The sequence below is a fragment of the Delphinapterus leucas genome, chromosome 20, assembly GCF_059928025.1.
Source record: "Delphinapterus leucas isolate spDelLeu-1000000601 "Yukka" chromosome 20, BTC_Dleu_Yukka2, whole genome shotgun sequence".
Classification (NCBI taxonomy): domain Eukaryota; kingdom Metazoa; phylum Chordata; class Mammalia; order Artiodactyla; family Monodontidae; genus Delphinapterus; species Delphinapterus leucas.
The window spans coordinates 59,978,886-59,995,726 of NC_143148.1; the positions used below are offsets into that span (position 1 = coordinate 59,978,886).

At 62.4% G+C, this 16,841-nt stretch overlaps 2 protein-coding genes across 3 annotated transcripts in view; one reads left to right on the forward strand and one right to left on the reverse strand.

The window, feature by feature from the left end:
• CTU2 (cytosolic thiouridylase subunit 2) overlaps positions 1-16,841 on the forward strand; it is a 45,948-nt gene that overhangs the window by 12,227 nt on the left and 16,880 nt on the right. Inside the window, exon 4 of the mRNA XM_089903418.1 lies at positions 12,058-12,256. The gene's annotated coding sequence lies outside the window, so the exon portion shown is untranslated. The remainder of the gene's footprint in view (positions 1-12,057; positions 12,257-16,841) is intronic.
• SNAI3 (snail family transcriptional repressor 3) lies at positions 1,191-13,013 on the reverse strand. Of its 2 annotated transcripts, XM_022582935.3 has the most exons (3): positions 9,963-13,013; positions 6,464-7,063; positions 1,192-4,642 (listed from the first exon to the last, which is right to left on the reverse strand). In XM_022582935.3, the coding sequence occupies exons 1-3, from the start codon at positions 10,036-10,038 to the stop codon at positions 4,464-4,466; spliced, it is 855 nt and encodes a 284-aa protein (XP_022438643.2). In that variant the 5' UTR covers positions 10,039-13,013; the 3' UTR covers positions 1,192-4,463. The 2 variants fall into 2 exon arrangements, with proteins under 2 accessions (XP_089759551.1, XP_022438643.2); XM_089903425.1 differs by lacking the exon at positions 9,963-13,013 and having other exon boundaries at positions 1,191-4,642; positions 6,464-9,260.

The window sequence follows — 16,841 nt, forward strand, 5'->3', positions numbered from 1 at the left end:
CGGTCTCTATTCCACGTGACACCCAAGGATGGCCCGTGCTCACCCAGCAGGATGGACCCTGGTGGGAACCCCGCCCTCACACCTTCTGCCCTCCTGTCCATCAGCTCTCCCCAGCGCCCTGCTGGCACCTGAGGACACCCTGGGCAGCTGCCAGACCATCTCTTGGGCAGCTCGGCTTGGGCTGGGGGGTGCAGCTGGGAGGAGAGGTTTCCTGGAGCCAGAACTTGGTGGTCAAGAAATGGACGTAGAGTCTAGGAGGGGTTAAAGGCCGAGGGTCTCCCTAGAGGTAGCGATCGTATTTTATGTTTGGTGTGCTACGTGTCTTCTTTTGCTGCTGTGTCTCCCAGGCCCCTCCTGAATTCTGGAACAGAGGGTAGCCCACTTCCCATTGCTCAGAAGCAGAAACCAAGGCTTCACAGTGGAATCAAGCCACTGTAAAGGCTGGAGCCAGAACGCCTCACTGCTGGATCTGGTGGAGGCTCTGTGTTTGCAGCAGACTCCCACAGACCCCGGCTTGGGGAGCGGGTGCCGCCTCGCCCCACATCAGCTCCAGCCTCTCCCCGCGCCTCTGAGGCTTGGCAGCCGGGGTGCTCTCCCTGGAGTCCTCCGCCATCTGCAAGGCGATGGCGGCTGGAAACTTGTTCCACTGAACTTTGCCAGGGAGCTATACTTAGCCACCGAGCGGAGGCCAGGCGTGGGCTCGCTGAGTATAGATAGTAACCAGCGGACTATTTTAGAACTCCCAGAGAACCCCCAACACGGTATTTATAGAAGCCTCTGGGCTTCTGGAAGGGAAGCCATAACCTTAGCGTGCCTGGGGCTTCAGGAGAGAGGTCTCTCCACGGGGAGCGGGGCGGGGAGCTGGGCCCCCGAGAGGCTGGGTGTCCCTCTCACACCTGTTCCGGGACCTGAGCCACGGGGCCAGGCGCTCGCGTCCCAGTCAGAAGGCAGCGCGCGCGGTTTTCTGTCCGCCGCCCGTCACGTGCCTCCTGGGAGCGACTTTCATGTGGTGCTGACGCCGCCCCGCCCTCGGCTCGTTCTGAGATTCTCGTCCAGAATCCTGGCGATTTCTCAGGCTCCTGCTTTTGCCCAGACTGAGCTGGGCCGCCTCTGAAACACCCGCCTCCAGCTCCTCTGGTCCTGGGGCTCCTGTCCCCCAGCCTGGCTCCTTCCCTGGAGAGAGGCACCAACAACGTGCCTGAAGCTGTGCGGCCAGAAGGCCTTCTTTAGGGAGAAAAGGGGAAATGTAATGCGTAAAATTTGGGTAGAGAAAGCCTGTAGTTGGGGGGGAGCCAGGTGGCAGTCCTGCGAGGAAGGAGGTGGCTGTGCCCTCACCCGGGACGGTGTGAGGGATGGTTGTACCCCTTCCTGATTCCCATCTGTGGGTGTTGGGAGAGGGCTCCAAAAACCCAAATCTTTAGTGAGCATCCCGGGTCAATGCTGCCGATCAGGCAAAATCACGAGGAATGAGGAACGGAGAGTGGGAAACTGTGAGGCCTGAGCAGCCGGTGGGGACATGGCCCCATGGCGGGGACAAGGCATGCTGACTGCAGCCGCCCTCCTCGGAGGGGAACATCTCCCCCACTCGCTCCACGTCGACTCCCTGGCAGGTGCCCGGGCCTCTCTTCATCCCGCCTGCCAACCCACCCTCTGCCACCCCTGCCCTCCGCCAGCCCAGATATAAATATAAGAGCATTTTCCATGGGCCGGCACAGAAGGGCAAACATGGACTTTATTTAGGCCTGTGAAATTCCCTTCCTCCATCCCCAACAGGTGCCTCGCTTCATTTAGATATTGGTGCTCAGAAATAGAACACAATTTACAATATAGCTTCCTTCAGGCATCTGGATGCCATTAAAATAAAAAGCCATCCAGTGAGATGGGCACAAACACGAGTGCGGTTGGAGCTTAGCCTTTGCCAGGGATGAGAGGCTCCCCAGCCCCGGGCTGCCCACCCTGCTCAGCAGAGGCCCAGGCATTCGGGAGACAGTGGAGGGATGTCCCTGGAGGGCAGAGGCCTGTTCCCACCCGCTGTGGGCCCCTGACCAGGGTAGCGGAGAGGAGGGGTCAGGCACCTGCACACTCGAGAGGGGCCATCCGGGTGGGTCACAGTGCGTTTGGAGGACGCGTTTCTAGTAAGTCGGTCGTGGGCTCACTGCCCCCTTGATCCTTTGTGGCCTGGGGGGAACAGCATTCCACTCTCCTCTCCGTAAGTCCAAGCACAGGGACCCGCCAGGTTTCTCTAGGCAAACTGTGCCCTCATTAGCTGTTACAGGGCGAACGGTGCCCCCCATTCATATGCTGAAGTCCTAACCCCCCGAGTGCCTCAGAATGCGGCCTTATCTGGAAACAGGGTCTTTGCGGACGCTGTCAAGATGAGATCATCAGGGTGGGTCCTCACCCAGTACGACTGGTGCCCTTATAAAAAGGGGAAATTTGGACACAGACACAGACACGCACACGTGAAGATGGAAGCAGAGAAGGGGGTGACGCTTCCGCGAGCCACGGAACATCAGAGGCGCCAGCCAATGCAGCAGCTGGGAGAGGCCTGGGGCAGATTCTCCCTCAGCCCCGGCAGGGACCAGCCCGGCCGGCACCTCGGTCTCGGACTTCTGGCCTCCGGGGCTGTGGAGGAGTCTGTCTCTGGTCTGAGGCCCCCGCTCTGTGGGTTTGTTACGGCCGCCCCAGCAAACTGACTCGTTAGCTAAGCCTCCTGGTCCCGCCGTGTGTCCCTCGCGGGAGGCTGATCCCTGTGGAGGGGTGGCAGTGGGACTGGGAGTGCAAGCGTGGCTTTCTTGGAGAGGTTCTCTGTTCTATGGGCAGATAGATCAGTCTGCTTTAGGCTAGAGCAGCGGCTCTCCTGGGTGGTCAGTTTCATCAGGGTCGCCCTTGATCCAGGGAAGCCCAGTGTCAAGGTCAGGTTTCCTCTGGGATGTCCCCAGGCCCCCTCTGATTGCCGTTATCAAACCAGCCACCCAGGGACCTTCAGCCCCCGACTTGGGCATTAGGAGGGATCTGCGGGTGGGGACCCAGGGTTGGGGCTGCAGAGCTGGTAGCTGTGTGGGCCTGGTGAGCGCCCCCAACATCCTGTCACACGGGGAGGAGGTCAGCAGGTCTGGTGGCTCAGGGCCGAGACGGGGCCTCTGCTGCTTGCCGTGTGGCGCCATCCCGGGAGCAGGACCAAGGTGCCGAGCCCTGTCCCTTGGCTGGGGCCAGCCCTCCTGCAGGGAGGAGCAGGTGTCCCCTCCGGCATCAAGGATTCGGCCAGTCTCCGTTAGACTCAGGCCTCCTTTCTCCTTCCTCCTTCCTCAATGCCACCCTCCGGGGTCTGGTGCAGACGACTCAGACACACTGCCAAGAGGCAGGGCCAGCCCAGCGCGTGACCGCCCGGGGCCTGGGGGTGAGGGGAGGCCACCTATGAGAAGGAAGCGGGGTCTCTGCATCTGAGTCGGTTTGGGAAGGTGTGTGTCTTGGGCGGGGTCAGAGATCAGCTGCTTGCTGGGCTGGAGGTGCTGCAGCCTCAGGAGAGGGCGTGCAGGAAGGAGGCCGGGGCGCTGGGTGAGGGGCTTAGTGCCTTGAGGAGGTGGCTGCAGTGACGACACATCTGTGGTGTTCAGTAGAGATGCTGCAGGCGCAGGGGGGACTCCCCTCTAAATTAGACTTCGGGGGGGCATGAACGCCTGCCACAGACACGCGGCCTCGGTCCCCCTCTCGCACCCTCACCCCGCCGCTGGTCCTCGCTGTACTGTCCCCACATCCGCTCCCTTCCTTCCAGAAAGGGAAGGCGCCCTGCTCACCTGCTGCTCCCACCCGGTAAGGACCGCACAGCTCGAGGCCCTGCCCCCTCAGCTCCCCCGGCTCTGGCCACAGGGTCCCGTTATCCAGGAGCCCTGCCTCAGCAGAGGTTGTCCGAGCTCGGCCTCCTCTGCGGACCCAGGGGACTGGGTGAGCCTCAGAGCCTCAGAGGACGTTGCAGCAGGAGTGCGGGCTCTTTATCGCCCCAGATCCACCCACCGCGGGGCCTCCCCCTCGCTGCTCCATCCTCCGGACGGGCCAGTGAGGAGGGGAGGGTGTGTGCGTGTCGTGTGTGTGCGCCTGTGCACGTGTGACATGAGACAGCTTGGCCCAGATGCCATCAAAGGCAGGTGGAGGGGAGCCTCCAGGTAGCTCTGCCCACGCAGGTGGCCCACACGGATGTGCTCGGCCCAAGTCAAACTGCCGGTCCGGAGTGGAGGGCATCCAGGGCAGCCCCGCCGTCAGCCTCACGTGGGGATCTTCCGTGCTGACGACCGGCTCCCGACCGGCTGTCTCTGGGAGGAACAGAACCGGAACCAGAGCTCACTGGAAACGGCATGGACGAGGCTCTCAACCGGACGAGAGTCATCCCCCGAGAGAAGTCCCTCACGTGGGCAGGGAAGGGCGACGCCCTCCCAGGACGCCCAGCTCCGCGGCCCCTCCGCCTCTCAGGGGGCGCAGCAGCCGGACTCCTCATGCCGCGCCAGGAGCGCCACGCGGGAGAAGGTCTTGGCGCAGCGCTTGCACTGGTATTTCTTGGTGTCCGAGTGCGTCTGCAGGTGGGCCCGCAGGTTGGAGCGGTCGGCGAAGGCCCTGCTGCAGTGAGGGCAGGTGTAGGGCTTCTCACCTGGGGGAGGGGAGGGCGACAGGTGAGTGACCAGCTGCAGCGGCCAGGACAGCCCTGCGGAGGGTGACCCCCGGCTTGCAAGCGCATAGGCCGTCCCCCACCCCGAGGCTCCTCAGCCCTCACAGTGAGGCTGAAGCCTTCATCTGCATCGCCCGCTCCCTCGGGGTCAGTGACAGCGGCCTTAGCACCTGCCCTCCGCTGAGGGGGTCGTGTGCTTGATAACCTCGGTGAGACCGCAGCAGCTAAAACACAGATCTTGGCTAGGTGGCTCTTTGCTTCTGCTGGAGCTCCCCTGGGGCGCTCTGTCACCAGCCCTGGATGGGAGAGGCACTGCAGGCCTCCTGGCAGCTGTACCCGCCCCCGAAAGCCATGGTGGGAACCTTGAAGGCTATACAAGGGCAGGCGCTCAGGACCAGTGAGGATTCCCATGTCCTCCAGGCCACCTCCAATCAGGGCGACCAGGGATTTGGACAAAGTCCTTCTGTTGGGGCTTTGCCCTCCAGGCTGACCCCCCAAGTGTAAAAGAAAGGGTCAGTGAGAGTCATCTGTTCACCTCTGCCTGTGTGGAGAGTCCTGCAGCCCTAGGGGCCCTGGGAGGCAGCAGCCTGTAGTCCCACGGGGCCCAGAGCATCGCGTCCTGGCCGCCTGGCCCTGTGCTGTGATGGGGTGCTCAGGGGACATCCTCAGCGAGCGGTCGGGGAAAACCAGGTGGATTTCCAGCCTGGAAAAGGCTCCTGCAAAACCCTTCTTTCGTGTGAGTCACAGAGCCGTGACTGAGGGTGAGGGAGGGTCCAGTTCCAGAGAGTGTTTGTTGTAAGTGCCCGGCCTGTTCCTGTCTCCCTTTCACCGCGTGCTTGACAAAGTCCTGGACTTAAGAGGAAGGCCTGGGGTGGGGTCCAGCTCAGCCCCTGGCTGCCCTTGGGCAGAGCCGGCTCTTGCACTCTTTCTGGGCCGTAGTTTGTAATCTACAGAATGAAAGACCACGAGCTCCCTGCCCCGCATCCCCCCTCCTGTCCCTGTCTCCTGTCCGCAGCTGCTCCTCTCTCCTGCATTGCCTGTGCTCTATGACCACCCTCTCACCCAGGGACGGGATTGCTCCTGGGTAAACCGCAGCCCGTCAGACAGGCTGTGTGAGCCCTGGGGTCCTCACCCCCAAGCCAGGCCTTTCTGGCTACCCTCCTCCCCTGCTGCTCCAGAATTGAGGAAGGCCACGGACTGTTTGAGAAGTCAGGCCCCGTGGAAGCCCTGTGCATCCCGCGCTTTGCCAGGTGTTACGAGTTGAATCGTGTCCCCCCCCCCCCAAAAGAAACATCCGTGTCCTAAACCTGGGTACCTGTGAGTATGACCTGATTTGGAAAGAGAGTCCTTGCAGATGTGATCAAGTTCAATTTAAGTTGTACCGGAGCATGCGGGCCCTGAACCCAATGTGACTGGTGTCCTCATAACTAGAGGGAAATCTGGACACAGACACAGGGGAGAGGCCGTGTGAGGACAGAGGCAGAGACTGGAATGACATGGCCACAGGGAACACCTGGGGCTCCAGGAGCTGGCAGAGGTGGGAAGGATCCCCCTCTCCAGATCTGGAGGGAGCCCGGCCCCGTGGGACCTTGATTCCAGACTTCTGGCTCTAGACTGTGAGCATTTCTGATGTTTTGAACCCCCCGGGGTGTGGCTCTTTGTGCCACAGCCTCGGGACACCAGGAAAAAGAAGCCATGTGTGCCCATCCATCCTCTCGTTTATGAACCCAACCCCTCCCCTCCTTTGAGGCCCAGACCCCCCCCTGCCCCCCAGCCAGATCCCTCACGGGCCCTGGCGCCTACCTGTGTGGGTCCGGATGTGGCCCTGCAGCAGCCAGGGCCTGGAGAAGGCCTTGCCGCACACGGCGCAGAGGCAGGGCAGCGTGTGTGTGCGGATGTGCATCTTGAGGGCGCCCAGGCTGCCGTACTCCTTGTCGCAGGACTTGCAGGCGAAGCGGCGTTGAGCCTGCAGGTGGCACTGCAGCTGCTGGTGCCTGGCCAGTGCGGCCGGCGTGCGGAAGCCCCCTGGGGTGCGGGGGGCCCGCTCAGCCCCTGGCAGGTGGCCCGGAGCCTGGGCCCCATCTGCGCCCAGGACCGGGGGCCAGCGCGTGGGCAGAGCCAGCAGCGGGGGCAGGCCGAGGTGCTTCAGGCTGTCTCTGAGAGGTGCGCCGGGGGCCCGGCTGGCCCGAGGGTCCGCCAGGCTGACTTCCAGGGGGTCTGGCCCCGAGGCCCCCCGAGCTTCCTCGTTACACAGGAAGGTGGGGAGGGGCAGGGAGACGTGGGCGACGACGGAGGTGAAGTCCCAGGGCCGGGGAGGGTCGCCAGGCGTGGACGGGGCTGCCTTGTCTGGGAGGACGAGGGGCACCACCAGCCCCCCGCAGGCAGAACAGGCGCCATTGGTTTCTAGAAGCAGGGAGGGGAGACAATGCACGGTGAAGCCTGAGTCCCAGCGCTGCGAGTTCGCCAACGCGCATTCCTGGCCGAATCCCACCACTAGGCCATCCATAGCCCCACGGGGAGGAAAAGAAGGTCTGACAAGACAGGCATGGGCTGCGGAAGTGGTGGCTGCAGCCGGAGACCACAGCATCCGAGCAGGAATCTCAGTTCCTCTTTACAAACAAGGGAAGAGAAGCATCTCACAGGATCCCAGAGGAGCCCTCAGGGGCCAAGGAAGGGTCCCTAGCCGCCCTCTCTCTGAGCCCCACCCGCCGCAGGGCCAGCTCGGAGCTGCATCCTGCGGACTCCCACGCAGCTTTAATTCACAACTCTTGGCAGCAAGCCGCCGCGTGTAAAATAACTCATCAGCCTCCGGTCACCTCCTGATCACCCCTCGCCCACCATGGCGTGCGTGCGCACAGCCTCCTGCAGACGCTCCCAGCTCAGGAGGGACTGTTTTTGGTGGTGTCCACTGCCTCCTGGCTCGGCCCGCCGTCAGGCTGTTGCTCCCATATGTGTGGGCCACCACGCCTCATGCTTGACCCAGACAGCAGAAGCCCCCAAAGTAAACACGTTAGCAAGTAAGAGTGAAGTTCTGCATTTCCCCAAAGACCAAATCTCCAGCCCTCAACCCATTTCTTATTTCATATGTGTTGAGGTAAATCTCTGGCCCCATTTCTATGTCCACACCAAGGCTTTGGGTTGAGAAAGACAACCCACAGAATGGGGGAAATGTTTGCAAATTAGGGATCTGATAAGGAATTGGTGTCAGAATATATAAAGAACCCTTGCGACTCAACAATAAAAAGACAAACAGTCCACTTTTTAAATGGGCCAAGACTCTGAACAGACGTTTCTCCAAAGAAGATGTACACGCAGCCCATAAGCACAGGAAAAGATGCTCCACGTCATGAGCCATCAGGGAGATGCAGCTTAAAGCCATAATGAGGTACCACATCATACCCACTGGCATGGCTAGAATTAAAAACAGGCCAATTACAAGTGTTGATGAAGATGCAGAGGAATGGGGAAGCGCCCACACTCCACTCTCTCCTGACCTCGCCGTTTTCCACTCCAGTCTTCCCAATTATAAAATCAGCTTGCCAGCTTTCTGTCCTCCCAGAAATGGAGGCTGGACCAGCTAAGAGATGAAGTCCAAGGAATTTCTGGAGACAGCACTGGGGTGCCCGGAGAGTCTAGGACCCCCCACTCCACACACAAGCTCCAGTAGGGGCCCTTGTATGGGAAAAAAGTCACCTTAAGGCTTTGAGGCTCAGCCACTACCCTGACCCCAGGCATCACCTCAGAGCCTAACCCTGTCTAGGGGGCCAGTGCTGACTCCAGTGGGAGGGCAGGGGAGAGGCAGTGCTACTGACCATGTGCTTCTGCTAATAACTTTAAATGCTTCCCCATATCCCCTGGGTTAGCTAGATTTTTTTAATTCATTCTGCAGCTCAGATTCCTGGGAGAAGAGACTTAAGTTCCTTTCTGGCTTCAGGGGTTCCCTGGGGAGGCCTAAAAAGGCACTTATTTAAAAGTGACGAGTGGGGGACCCCAAATCCAGCATCTCGGGTCTTATCTTGGGGTAACTGCCTGGCAGAAAGAGGATCACCGTGGCCATTTGGCCCTCAGGAAGCTGGTGCTACAAGGAGGGGGGAGCAGAGCACTGATGGCCCTGAGGCTGTTCCCTGACAGTCACCGGACCTTGCTCGGCTGCCAGGATTTGCACGCTCAAAGGGGTTCGCTGTGTGACTGGAGTCTAAACAATAGTTTTTGGACGTTCAAAGCCACGACCCGTGTGAATTACATGTTCTATCATACATGTATATCTGAAACAAGTTTCCTTTACTGCGAGCACTGCACTCTGATGGCTTCTGTTCTTTTTTATTTTATAAAATTACTGGTGGTGACTCACTAACTGGATTTCAAAATGTGGAGTTGATGATCCCGTTCCTAGAAGGTGCCCCCTGGTGGCAGCCCAGCCCCGGGGACCCACCAGCCTGGACTCCCTCCCCGCTCCCAGTCCTGAGAGGGCTAAAGGGCTGTGGACGGGCACCAACTGTGTGCCCTGGTCTCCGTAGCGTCTCTCCCCGTCCCCCTCTAAGTCACTGAGCCATCCCCCAGAGGGCGTCCCCCCCCCAGAAGCTGTGGAGCTGGGGGCGCCTCTGGCCACTCGAGAGAGGCCTTTGCTGCGGGACCTCTGCGTGTCCCTGACCCTGACAGGAGTGGGAATGAGTGCATAGTCCTGGTTCCTGGGCACCTGTCTCCCCACCTGGGTAAGAACTGCAGCCCCTTAGCCCAGCCTGCCCTGGGCAACCTCCTCTGGGGTGAAGGAGGCGGGAGGGAAGGAAACCCCAGGAGGGGTGAGGAGGCATTGGAGGGGGCACAGCCGAGCGCTGTGCGAGCTGGGCCCTGGCACCACAGGGCCCCTGGGTCACTCTGTCTGGCCTCTCTGCTCACCACCCAACCCAGGATGTTCTGGGGCGCTCTTGGAGAACAGCCTGGGCTCACTTCGTCTCTCTCTGCAATATCCGTGGGGCTCTCTCAAACGTCCTGCAGGAGGAAGATGGCCCTGGGGTCCTCTTTGCTGGGATGGGCATGCCGGGCCATAGCGGGAGAGCCCCAGAGTGACTGGGGGCCTGGAAACTTCTCTAAGTGGAGAGAAAATCCCCACCCAATCTGCCCGACGCGAGGCTGGGATCCCTGAAGTGGACAAGACGCCCGCGGGCCACCTTTCTACCTCCAGCCTCGTGGTCTCGGGCCCCTCCTCCCACCTGGGACAGGTGTTCCCGTTCCCGGGGTTCTCGCCCCTCCTGCCCCGCGGGAGTCGAGCCCTGGGCAGGGCAGGGGAGCCCGCAGCCCCTACCTCTCTGCCTCTCCAGCTGCCCGTAGTTGGGGACCCTGTGGCCGGAGTGCGTCTTCACCAGGAAGGAGCGCGGCATGGTGCCCTCGCGCGGGTCGCACTGTGCCTACGCCGGCGCCCGCGGGCAGCGCGGCCCACAGGTGCCGGGAGGGTCAGGTCATTAACACAGCGCGCCGCCTCGGCCAACCAGCGCGCCCCGCGGCCGGGGCGAGGCGGGGCCGCGGGGCGGGGCATCGGGCCACGCCCAGGACAGGTGCGCGGGCCGTAGGGGAGGGAGCGCGTGGCTGCGTGTCCAACCCACGGGACTTCCCTGGCGCGCACTGCGAGTCACGCCGCCCCCGGGGCCTGGCGCGCCCACTCGACGTGGACTGAAGGGCGGAGGTCAGGGCTGGGCGGAAGCCGAGTTGGGCTCAGTCCACCCTGGGGTGGGAGCGTGCGCCGAGCCCAGCCTTGGAGAACCCTGCTCTAGCCTGTTACACCGGCCCCGCCTCCTGCGCAAACCCGCAGCGGTAGGTTTGATGAGCACCAGCCCTGAACCGGCTGACTGGCCAGAGTGGTGGCCAGGGGGTCGGCCGGCCTGGTGGAGGAGACCGTGCTTTAGGAGTTGGCCCCAGGCCTCCAGAAAGCTCATTTGTGGGAGGAAGGACACCGCTTGGCGTTCCGGAATTACCAGGGGTTCAGACAGGCGGTGTGGGAAGTGTAATCACCGAGGGCGGCGCATGTGCCCGGTGCTGCAGCCTGGGCTATGACCCGGGCAGCCTCACCTCCTTCAGTATCCTTTGGAGTCCTCGGTGCCACCAAGAGCCAGGCATGCCTGGGTGTCAGGTACCTTTTTTTTTTTTTTTTTTTTTGCGGTACGCGGGCCTCTCACTGCTGTGGCGTCTCCCGTTGCGGAGCACAGGCTCCGGACGGGCAGGCTCAGCGGCCATGGCTCACGGGCCCAGCCGCTCCGCGGCATGTGGGATCTTCCCGGACCGGGGCACGAACCCGCGTCCCCTGCATCCGCAGGCGGGCTCTCAACCACTGTGCCACCAGGGAAGCCCCAAATAAACAGACCGATTCTTTTTTTTTTTTCTTTTCTGGTCCTTTTTGATGTGGACGTTTCATGAGTTCAGGGGTCAGTCTCTGTGGGGGGGCCCCGGAGAGCCGCCAGGCGCTTCCATGGCTGTGCAGGAGGCCTGCCTTCAGAGGCCCAGGTGCCACGTGCAGCCTGGTGCTCTTTGCCAGTTGTGGGCCTGGAGACAAGGTGGAGGTGGTGGGGAGTCTGAGAGGAACCGCGGAGAGACGTGAGGAGGGAGGCCTGCGTCACACAGGGTCTTATGTGCCTTCAGTTTCGCGGGAGAGAAAACAGGCTCTGAGAAGTTACGAAGCTGTGGGATTGGGACCCGGGCAGGCACTTGCAGCCTCACAAGGGGCGTCTGCTGCTCGGTTAGGGCGTGCAGAAGGATAGACAGGTGGTGCGCAGGCAGGGGAAGGCGCGCGTCTCTCCCGCAGGCCGGGCCTGGCAACGTGTCGCTGTGCACGTGGCTGCCTTCTGCTGTTCACCTGTTCCGTGGCCTCCCAAGCTTAACATGTGTACCTTCCCTTCCTTCTCCCCGTCCCAGACGTAGATGACACTTGCAGATACCTGGGCCAGCCCTGCACCCACGCTGTCCTTCCTCGCCCAGCCACCCACGGTGTGGCCACTGGCCAGGATGACCTCCTTAACCCCCAGAGGGACACTCATGTTCTCGAGGGGCGCTCATGCACTCCCGTGGAGAACCTGCTGATCTCATCCTGGAAACGCCCCAGGGATCCCAGGGGGCCTTAGAGCACCTCTGCGGTGGGGTGCTCCTTTCCGAGATGGCTGCCATAACAAGTGACCCTAAGGGAAGTTTGAGGTCCTTGCCAACTGCTCAGAACTGCCCTCCTGTGGTCATACAGACTCACTGTTCGGCTGTGACTCACAGGGTTGTGTCTGGGCCAGACCAGAGTACCACTCACAGAGGAAAATCTGAGTGTCTGCCCTGTTCTCACCTGTGCAGCCCCAGGGAGGCGGGGGGCTGTCCCCACCTGCTCTGTGTCCCTCTGTCCTCAATACGACCGCCTTACCTTGCAGCTAAGCCCCACACCTCGCTGTTGGAAACAAGCTCCCCCTTGGCCTCCTGGAACCGGGCTCTCCACCAGAGCAGGACTTACAGGGACCAAAGTCCATGCTTCCTGCAGAAACCCCAGGGTCTCCCCTTGATCCTTGGCGACGTTGGCTTGTGGCTACCTGCCCGCCTGCCTCTATCAGACACTGAACAAGTGGAGCCCAGGTAAGATTGTTACAATTCCTCTTATGTTGATGTTTTCTTTCTTTAATTTTTTTTGGCTGCGTTGGGTCTTTGTTGCTGCGCGTGGGGCTTTCTCTAGGTGTGGCGAGGGGGGGCTGCTCTTCGTTGCAGTGCGCGGACTTCTCATTGCGGTGGTTTCTCTTGTTGCAGAGCATGGGCTCTAGGCACGTGGGCTTCAGTAGTTGTGGCACCCGGGCTCAGTAGTTGTGGCTCGCGGGCTCTAGAGCGCAGGCTCAGTAGTTGTGGCGCACGGGCTTTGTTGCTCCGTGGCTTGTGGGATCTTCCCGGACCAGGGCTCGAACCTGTGTCCCCAGCATTGGCAGGCGGATTCGTAACCGCTGCGCCACCAGGGAAGCCCCTCTTTCTTTTTGTGGGTGTGTTTTTGTGCTCTTTTTCTGGGCTTTATGTGGCGATGGTGCTTGGCTGTCCGCGTAGTGTGTACGTGTGCACCTGTATCCTTTTGCGTCTGGTAGTTTTGTTTGTTTTTATACTGCAGGTTCTTATTAGTCATCAATTTTATACACATCGGTGTATACATGTTTTTTTTTTACTAATTGGGTTTCACGGCCCGGCGAGGACGCCCCTTCCCTGTTAGATGCAGCCCGAGGGCCTGCCAGGTGGGAACCGCCTTCCTTCCCTCACAGCACCTGCACGAGGTTGGGTCCGTGGTGGAGGCTCAGCAGTGCCTGCCGGACCAGATGGAAAAGCGTCAGGAGCCCCCGTACAGTGCGGCCCGGGCACGCTCCCCCCTGGGGGTCTCTCGAGTATAGACACGTGGGTGAAGGTACAAAGGCCCCGCGGTGCGCCTGGCTCTGGGACTCGGAATAGCGCTCAGAGCTGGGCCTTGAAGCTGGCGCCCAGCCGTCCCAGGACTCAGGGGCCCCCGCTGTGGTGATAGTGCCCCCGGTGTCAGTGTGTGCTGTGTTTGTTGTGGGAGGGTGGGTGTGGCTGGACATCCTGCGTTGGAGCATCCCCGTTGCTGTCCATGGTCGTGGACCCAGTACTCCAGCTCCCAGCACGTGGTCAGATTGGTGGCCAGTGTGCATTTGGTCACCCCCAGAACGGGGACTCACAACTGCTCACAGCTGCCTGTTCCCTCTTGGGTCCTGGTTGTTAGAGGTGATTTTGGTTCTTAAATGGGGGTTCAGGGAGGGGACGTTGACCCTTCCCACACAGCTGTGACACACAGTAGAGTCCCAGACGCTGAGCCCGGGAAGGTGATCTGGGGGCTGAGGAGGGATGTACGTGTGTGCATGTGTGTCAGTCTCGGGTATGTGCGTGTGTGCAGGTCTGCGCCCTGATGTGCACACGCACATGGGTGTGCACACGCGTCTGTGTGTGCGTGTGAGGTCGCAGGAGCTGTTCCTTGCGACACAGCGGTCAGGCTTCAGCGGGTAAGCCCAGCGCCTAGAGGGGAGGGTCTGTTGCTGCACAGCTCGGTTCCCAGCTCCGAACTCCACAGCATCCTCTCGGAGCTTCTTCCCCGTCCGCATGTGGCCCTGGGCCCTCGTTCCCAGAAACTTGTTGGAGAGACCGGAGGGTCACGGGCCGTGCAGCTCCCTTCTCCGGGACCGGAAGGGGCCTGATGTCCCCGGAGCTCCCGCCGGCACCTCCAGGTCAGGTCCCGGCCCCTGGCAGCGGGGTGGGAGCAGCACAGACACAGACCACGAACGCTGGGCACGGAAGCTTTGCTGCCAGGGGTTGATTGTGCGCCGCTGGGGATGTGGCCTCAGGCCCACTTGTGTGGTGGCGCCTTTGGGCCTGTGGGTCCCTGCTGCCTTGTGGTGAGTGAGTTCAAGGATCCTTCCTTGGGAGCGTGTTTTGCAGGTAGATGTGGGGAGCCCCGGTGTGCGAGAGTCCAGAAGGAGGCGCCGCGGCCTGGGCGTCAGCACCGGGGGACTGCCGCCCGACCGCCCGCTGTGTCCTGAGGGTGCGCCCTCCCTGCTGGGCCGCAGGCCTCAGGCCCCGTGGCTGCTTGGGGGCTTGTCGAGGTGCGGCCCTGGGGCCCTCCACTGGTCCAAAGGGCTCAGAACCTCTTTCTTCCCCTGTGGAATGGGGGCAGGGAGCTGGTAGGATGTGGCCCCGCGTCACAGGGACCCCGAGGCCCCACCCGAGGGGTGAGGGGTGGGCTTGGCCCTCTGCGGCAGGTGGGCTCCCCATGCCTCCCTGGACGAGGTAAATGGGGTAGACGCGCGTGTTCGCAGTTTGCTGCCAGGCCCCAGGCACACTTGTATTTCCTGAAGGCGTGGCTGCTTTGCAACCCCCGTGAGGTGCTGGGCCTTTCAGGAGGCCCCTCCGCTGGGGGCTGCATGGCCGCGCCTGGCCTCTCCATCCACCCTTCTTTACTCAGAGCCCAGAGCTCGGAGGGGCGGCTCCTGCAAGACCCAGAGGTGACACCTGTGGCCAGTCCTCGGGGGCCCTGAGGCTGGTGAAGAGAGCGGCCTGGGGCAGATGCTCATGCTCTGGGCACCCTGCCTTCAGGAGTGCTGGCTGCCTGTCCCCCTCCTGATGGCCGAGGTCACAGGTTCCCAGGGACCTGGCGGCACCGTCTAGGCAGCAGGGTGTGTGCGGACCCCCCAGGCCGTTGTGTGACTGGGGAGGTGAGGGTGTGCGGCCTCCCGTCAGGGACGCCCTGGAGTCGGTTGGGGTCCGGGCCTCCCACCTCCACGCCGCACACCGCGTTGGGGCTCGCTCCACTGCTCCGCCCTGGCATCCGTCCTGGACGCCGGGTCACCGAGCGGCCACGTGTCCACGTGCCCAGGGCCCCGTGCGTCCTGGGCCCAGGGTGGAAGGGATGAGATCAAGGCCACGTGTGGATGCTGCCCTGTGGCTCTTGGCCTCCGTGGCCTCTGGGGGCGCCTGGAGGGGGCTGAGCTTGGCAGGCGTCCTTGGGCGGGGGAAGAGACTAGCCAACAGCCTGTGCTGGTGTCCAGCAACTTTAAGACGCTCCTGGCTCCGCCCCTCCTGGGGCCCCACTGTGGCCAGGAGCCCTCGGTGATGTGGTGACGTGGTGGGTGCTGAGGCCTCCACAGGGTGAGATGTGGGGACAGTCACCGGGCGTCACCTCCTTGAGGGCATCGGTGAGGTCAGGACCTGCTGAGACAGCCCTGAAACTGCCCCCAGGACTCCGTGGGCGCCGAGGGTCGTGACGGGCGTGTGAGAGTAGCATCGTCCTCCCCCAGGCGGTGGGCAGGCAGCGCACAGGCTTGGCTGGTGTCCAGGTGGTGGACAGATAGCTGGTGCCTGCTGCGCTCTGAGGGCTGGAGGGTTAGCTGGGGATGGGATATGGGCCTGAGTGACAGCCCAGAACCACAGCCGCTGCATGTCCCAGATGGGATGTGCTGGCAGTGCTGGGGGAAGAAGCAACACGTCCTGGACCAGGGGAGGGCAGCCGGGTACAGGGGAGGGTCATGGGGCAGTGAGGTGCTGAGCTGGGGGTGGGGGAAAGGAGACAGGGCGGCGTCTGTACCTGGCATCTGGAGCCTGGCTGTCCCAGCGCTGCCACCACTGGCTCCAGGCCCCAGGGGACTGGCCGAGGCCACCCTGAAGCTCCCCTGGGTGCTGACGGGCCCTCATCCCTCTCCCCGCTCGGTGAGGCCCGGGAATGTGGCCTGGAGTTTGCAGTTGGGGGCCGTGTGCTGGCAGGCTGGTCGGCAGGGCAGGGCAGGAGGTGCACCTCCCTGGTGGTCGAGGTCCCAGCTCCCCCATCCTCCTGCAGGAGGGGGACTTCAGCCACATCCTTCCTTTCCCATTAGCCCTGAGGGAGGCTGAGGCTGGGCCTGGGTGGCCCCCCCAGGGACCATGTCATGGGCCTCCTTCTGGAAGGCGGCAGAAAGGACAGGCTGGCAGGTGGCATCCTCGGCCGGTGGGGTCAGATTGGTCAGAGGGGCGGGTGGGCCAGTGGCTCCTACGAAGGGTTCTAAAGCGGGGTAACGCACCCCAGGTCACAACTCTTCTCTCGTGGAGACTTTTGCTTGCCCAGCCCTGCCACGGTTGAGCTCACGAGATCCAGCTTCTCCATAGAGGAAGGGTCTGGAACACTGCGTGGGGGGCAGACAACGGAGAGCTCACGAGATCCAGCTTCTCCATAGAGGAAGGGTCTGGAACACTGCGTGGGGGGCAGACACGGAGAGCGAGGCAGGGGCTTGGCCTTACCCTGATGACCTGCCACCTGGGCACAGCCCAGCAGGTGATTCTTGTCAGCTTTTAAAGGCCTGTGGCGACTGGGAACAGCAGGGGCCCGTGGCACTGATGGTGGCCCGAGACCACCGTCCCTGGGTGGATGTTTCATAGGGCCAGGTGCCGGCCTGGGGGCTGAGGGCACACACTGGGGCACCAGGTAGGCTGCCCGGGGAGGCAGAGGCACGCCTCGAGCCAGCAGTGGGGAGAGCGGCTGCAGCACGGGGACCGGGGTGGGGATAGTGGGGCTTCACCCCGATGGCATCCAAAAGGCCACCTGTAGGCCACCACGGCCACCTCTGGGCCCTAGCACCAGCCCCATTCAGACTACCCCGGCCGGGGAAGCTCAGGACGGTGCCCAGCCTGCCGGCCTCAGGTGGACCCCGTC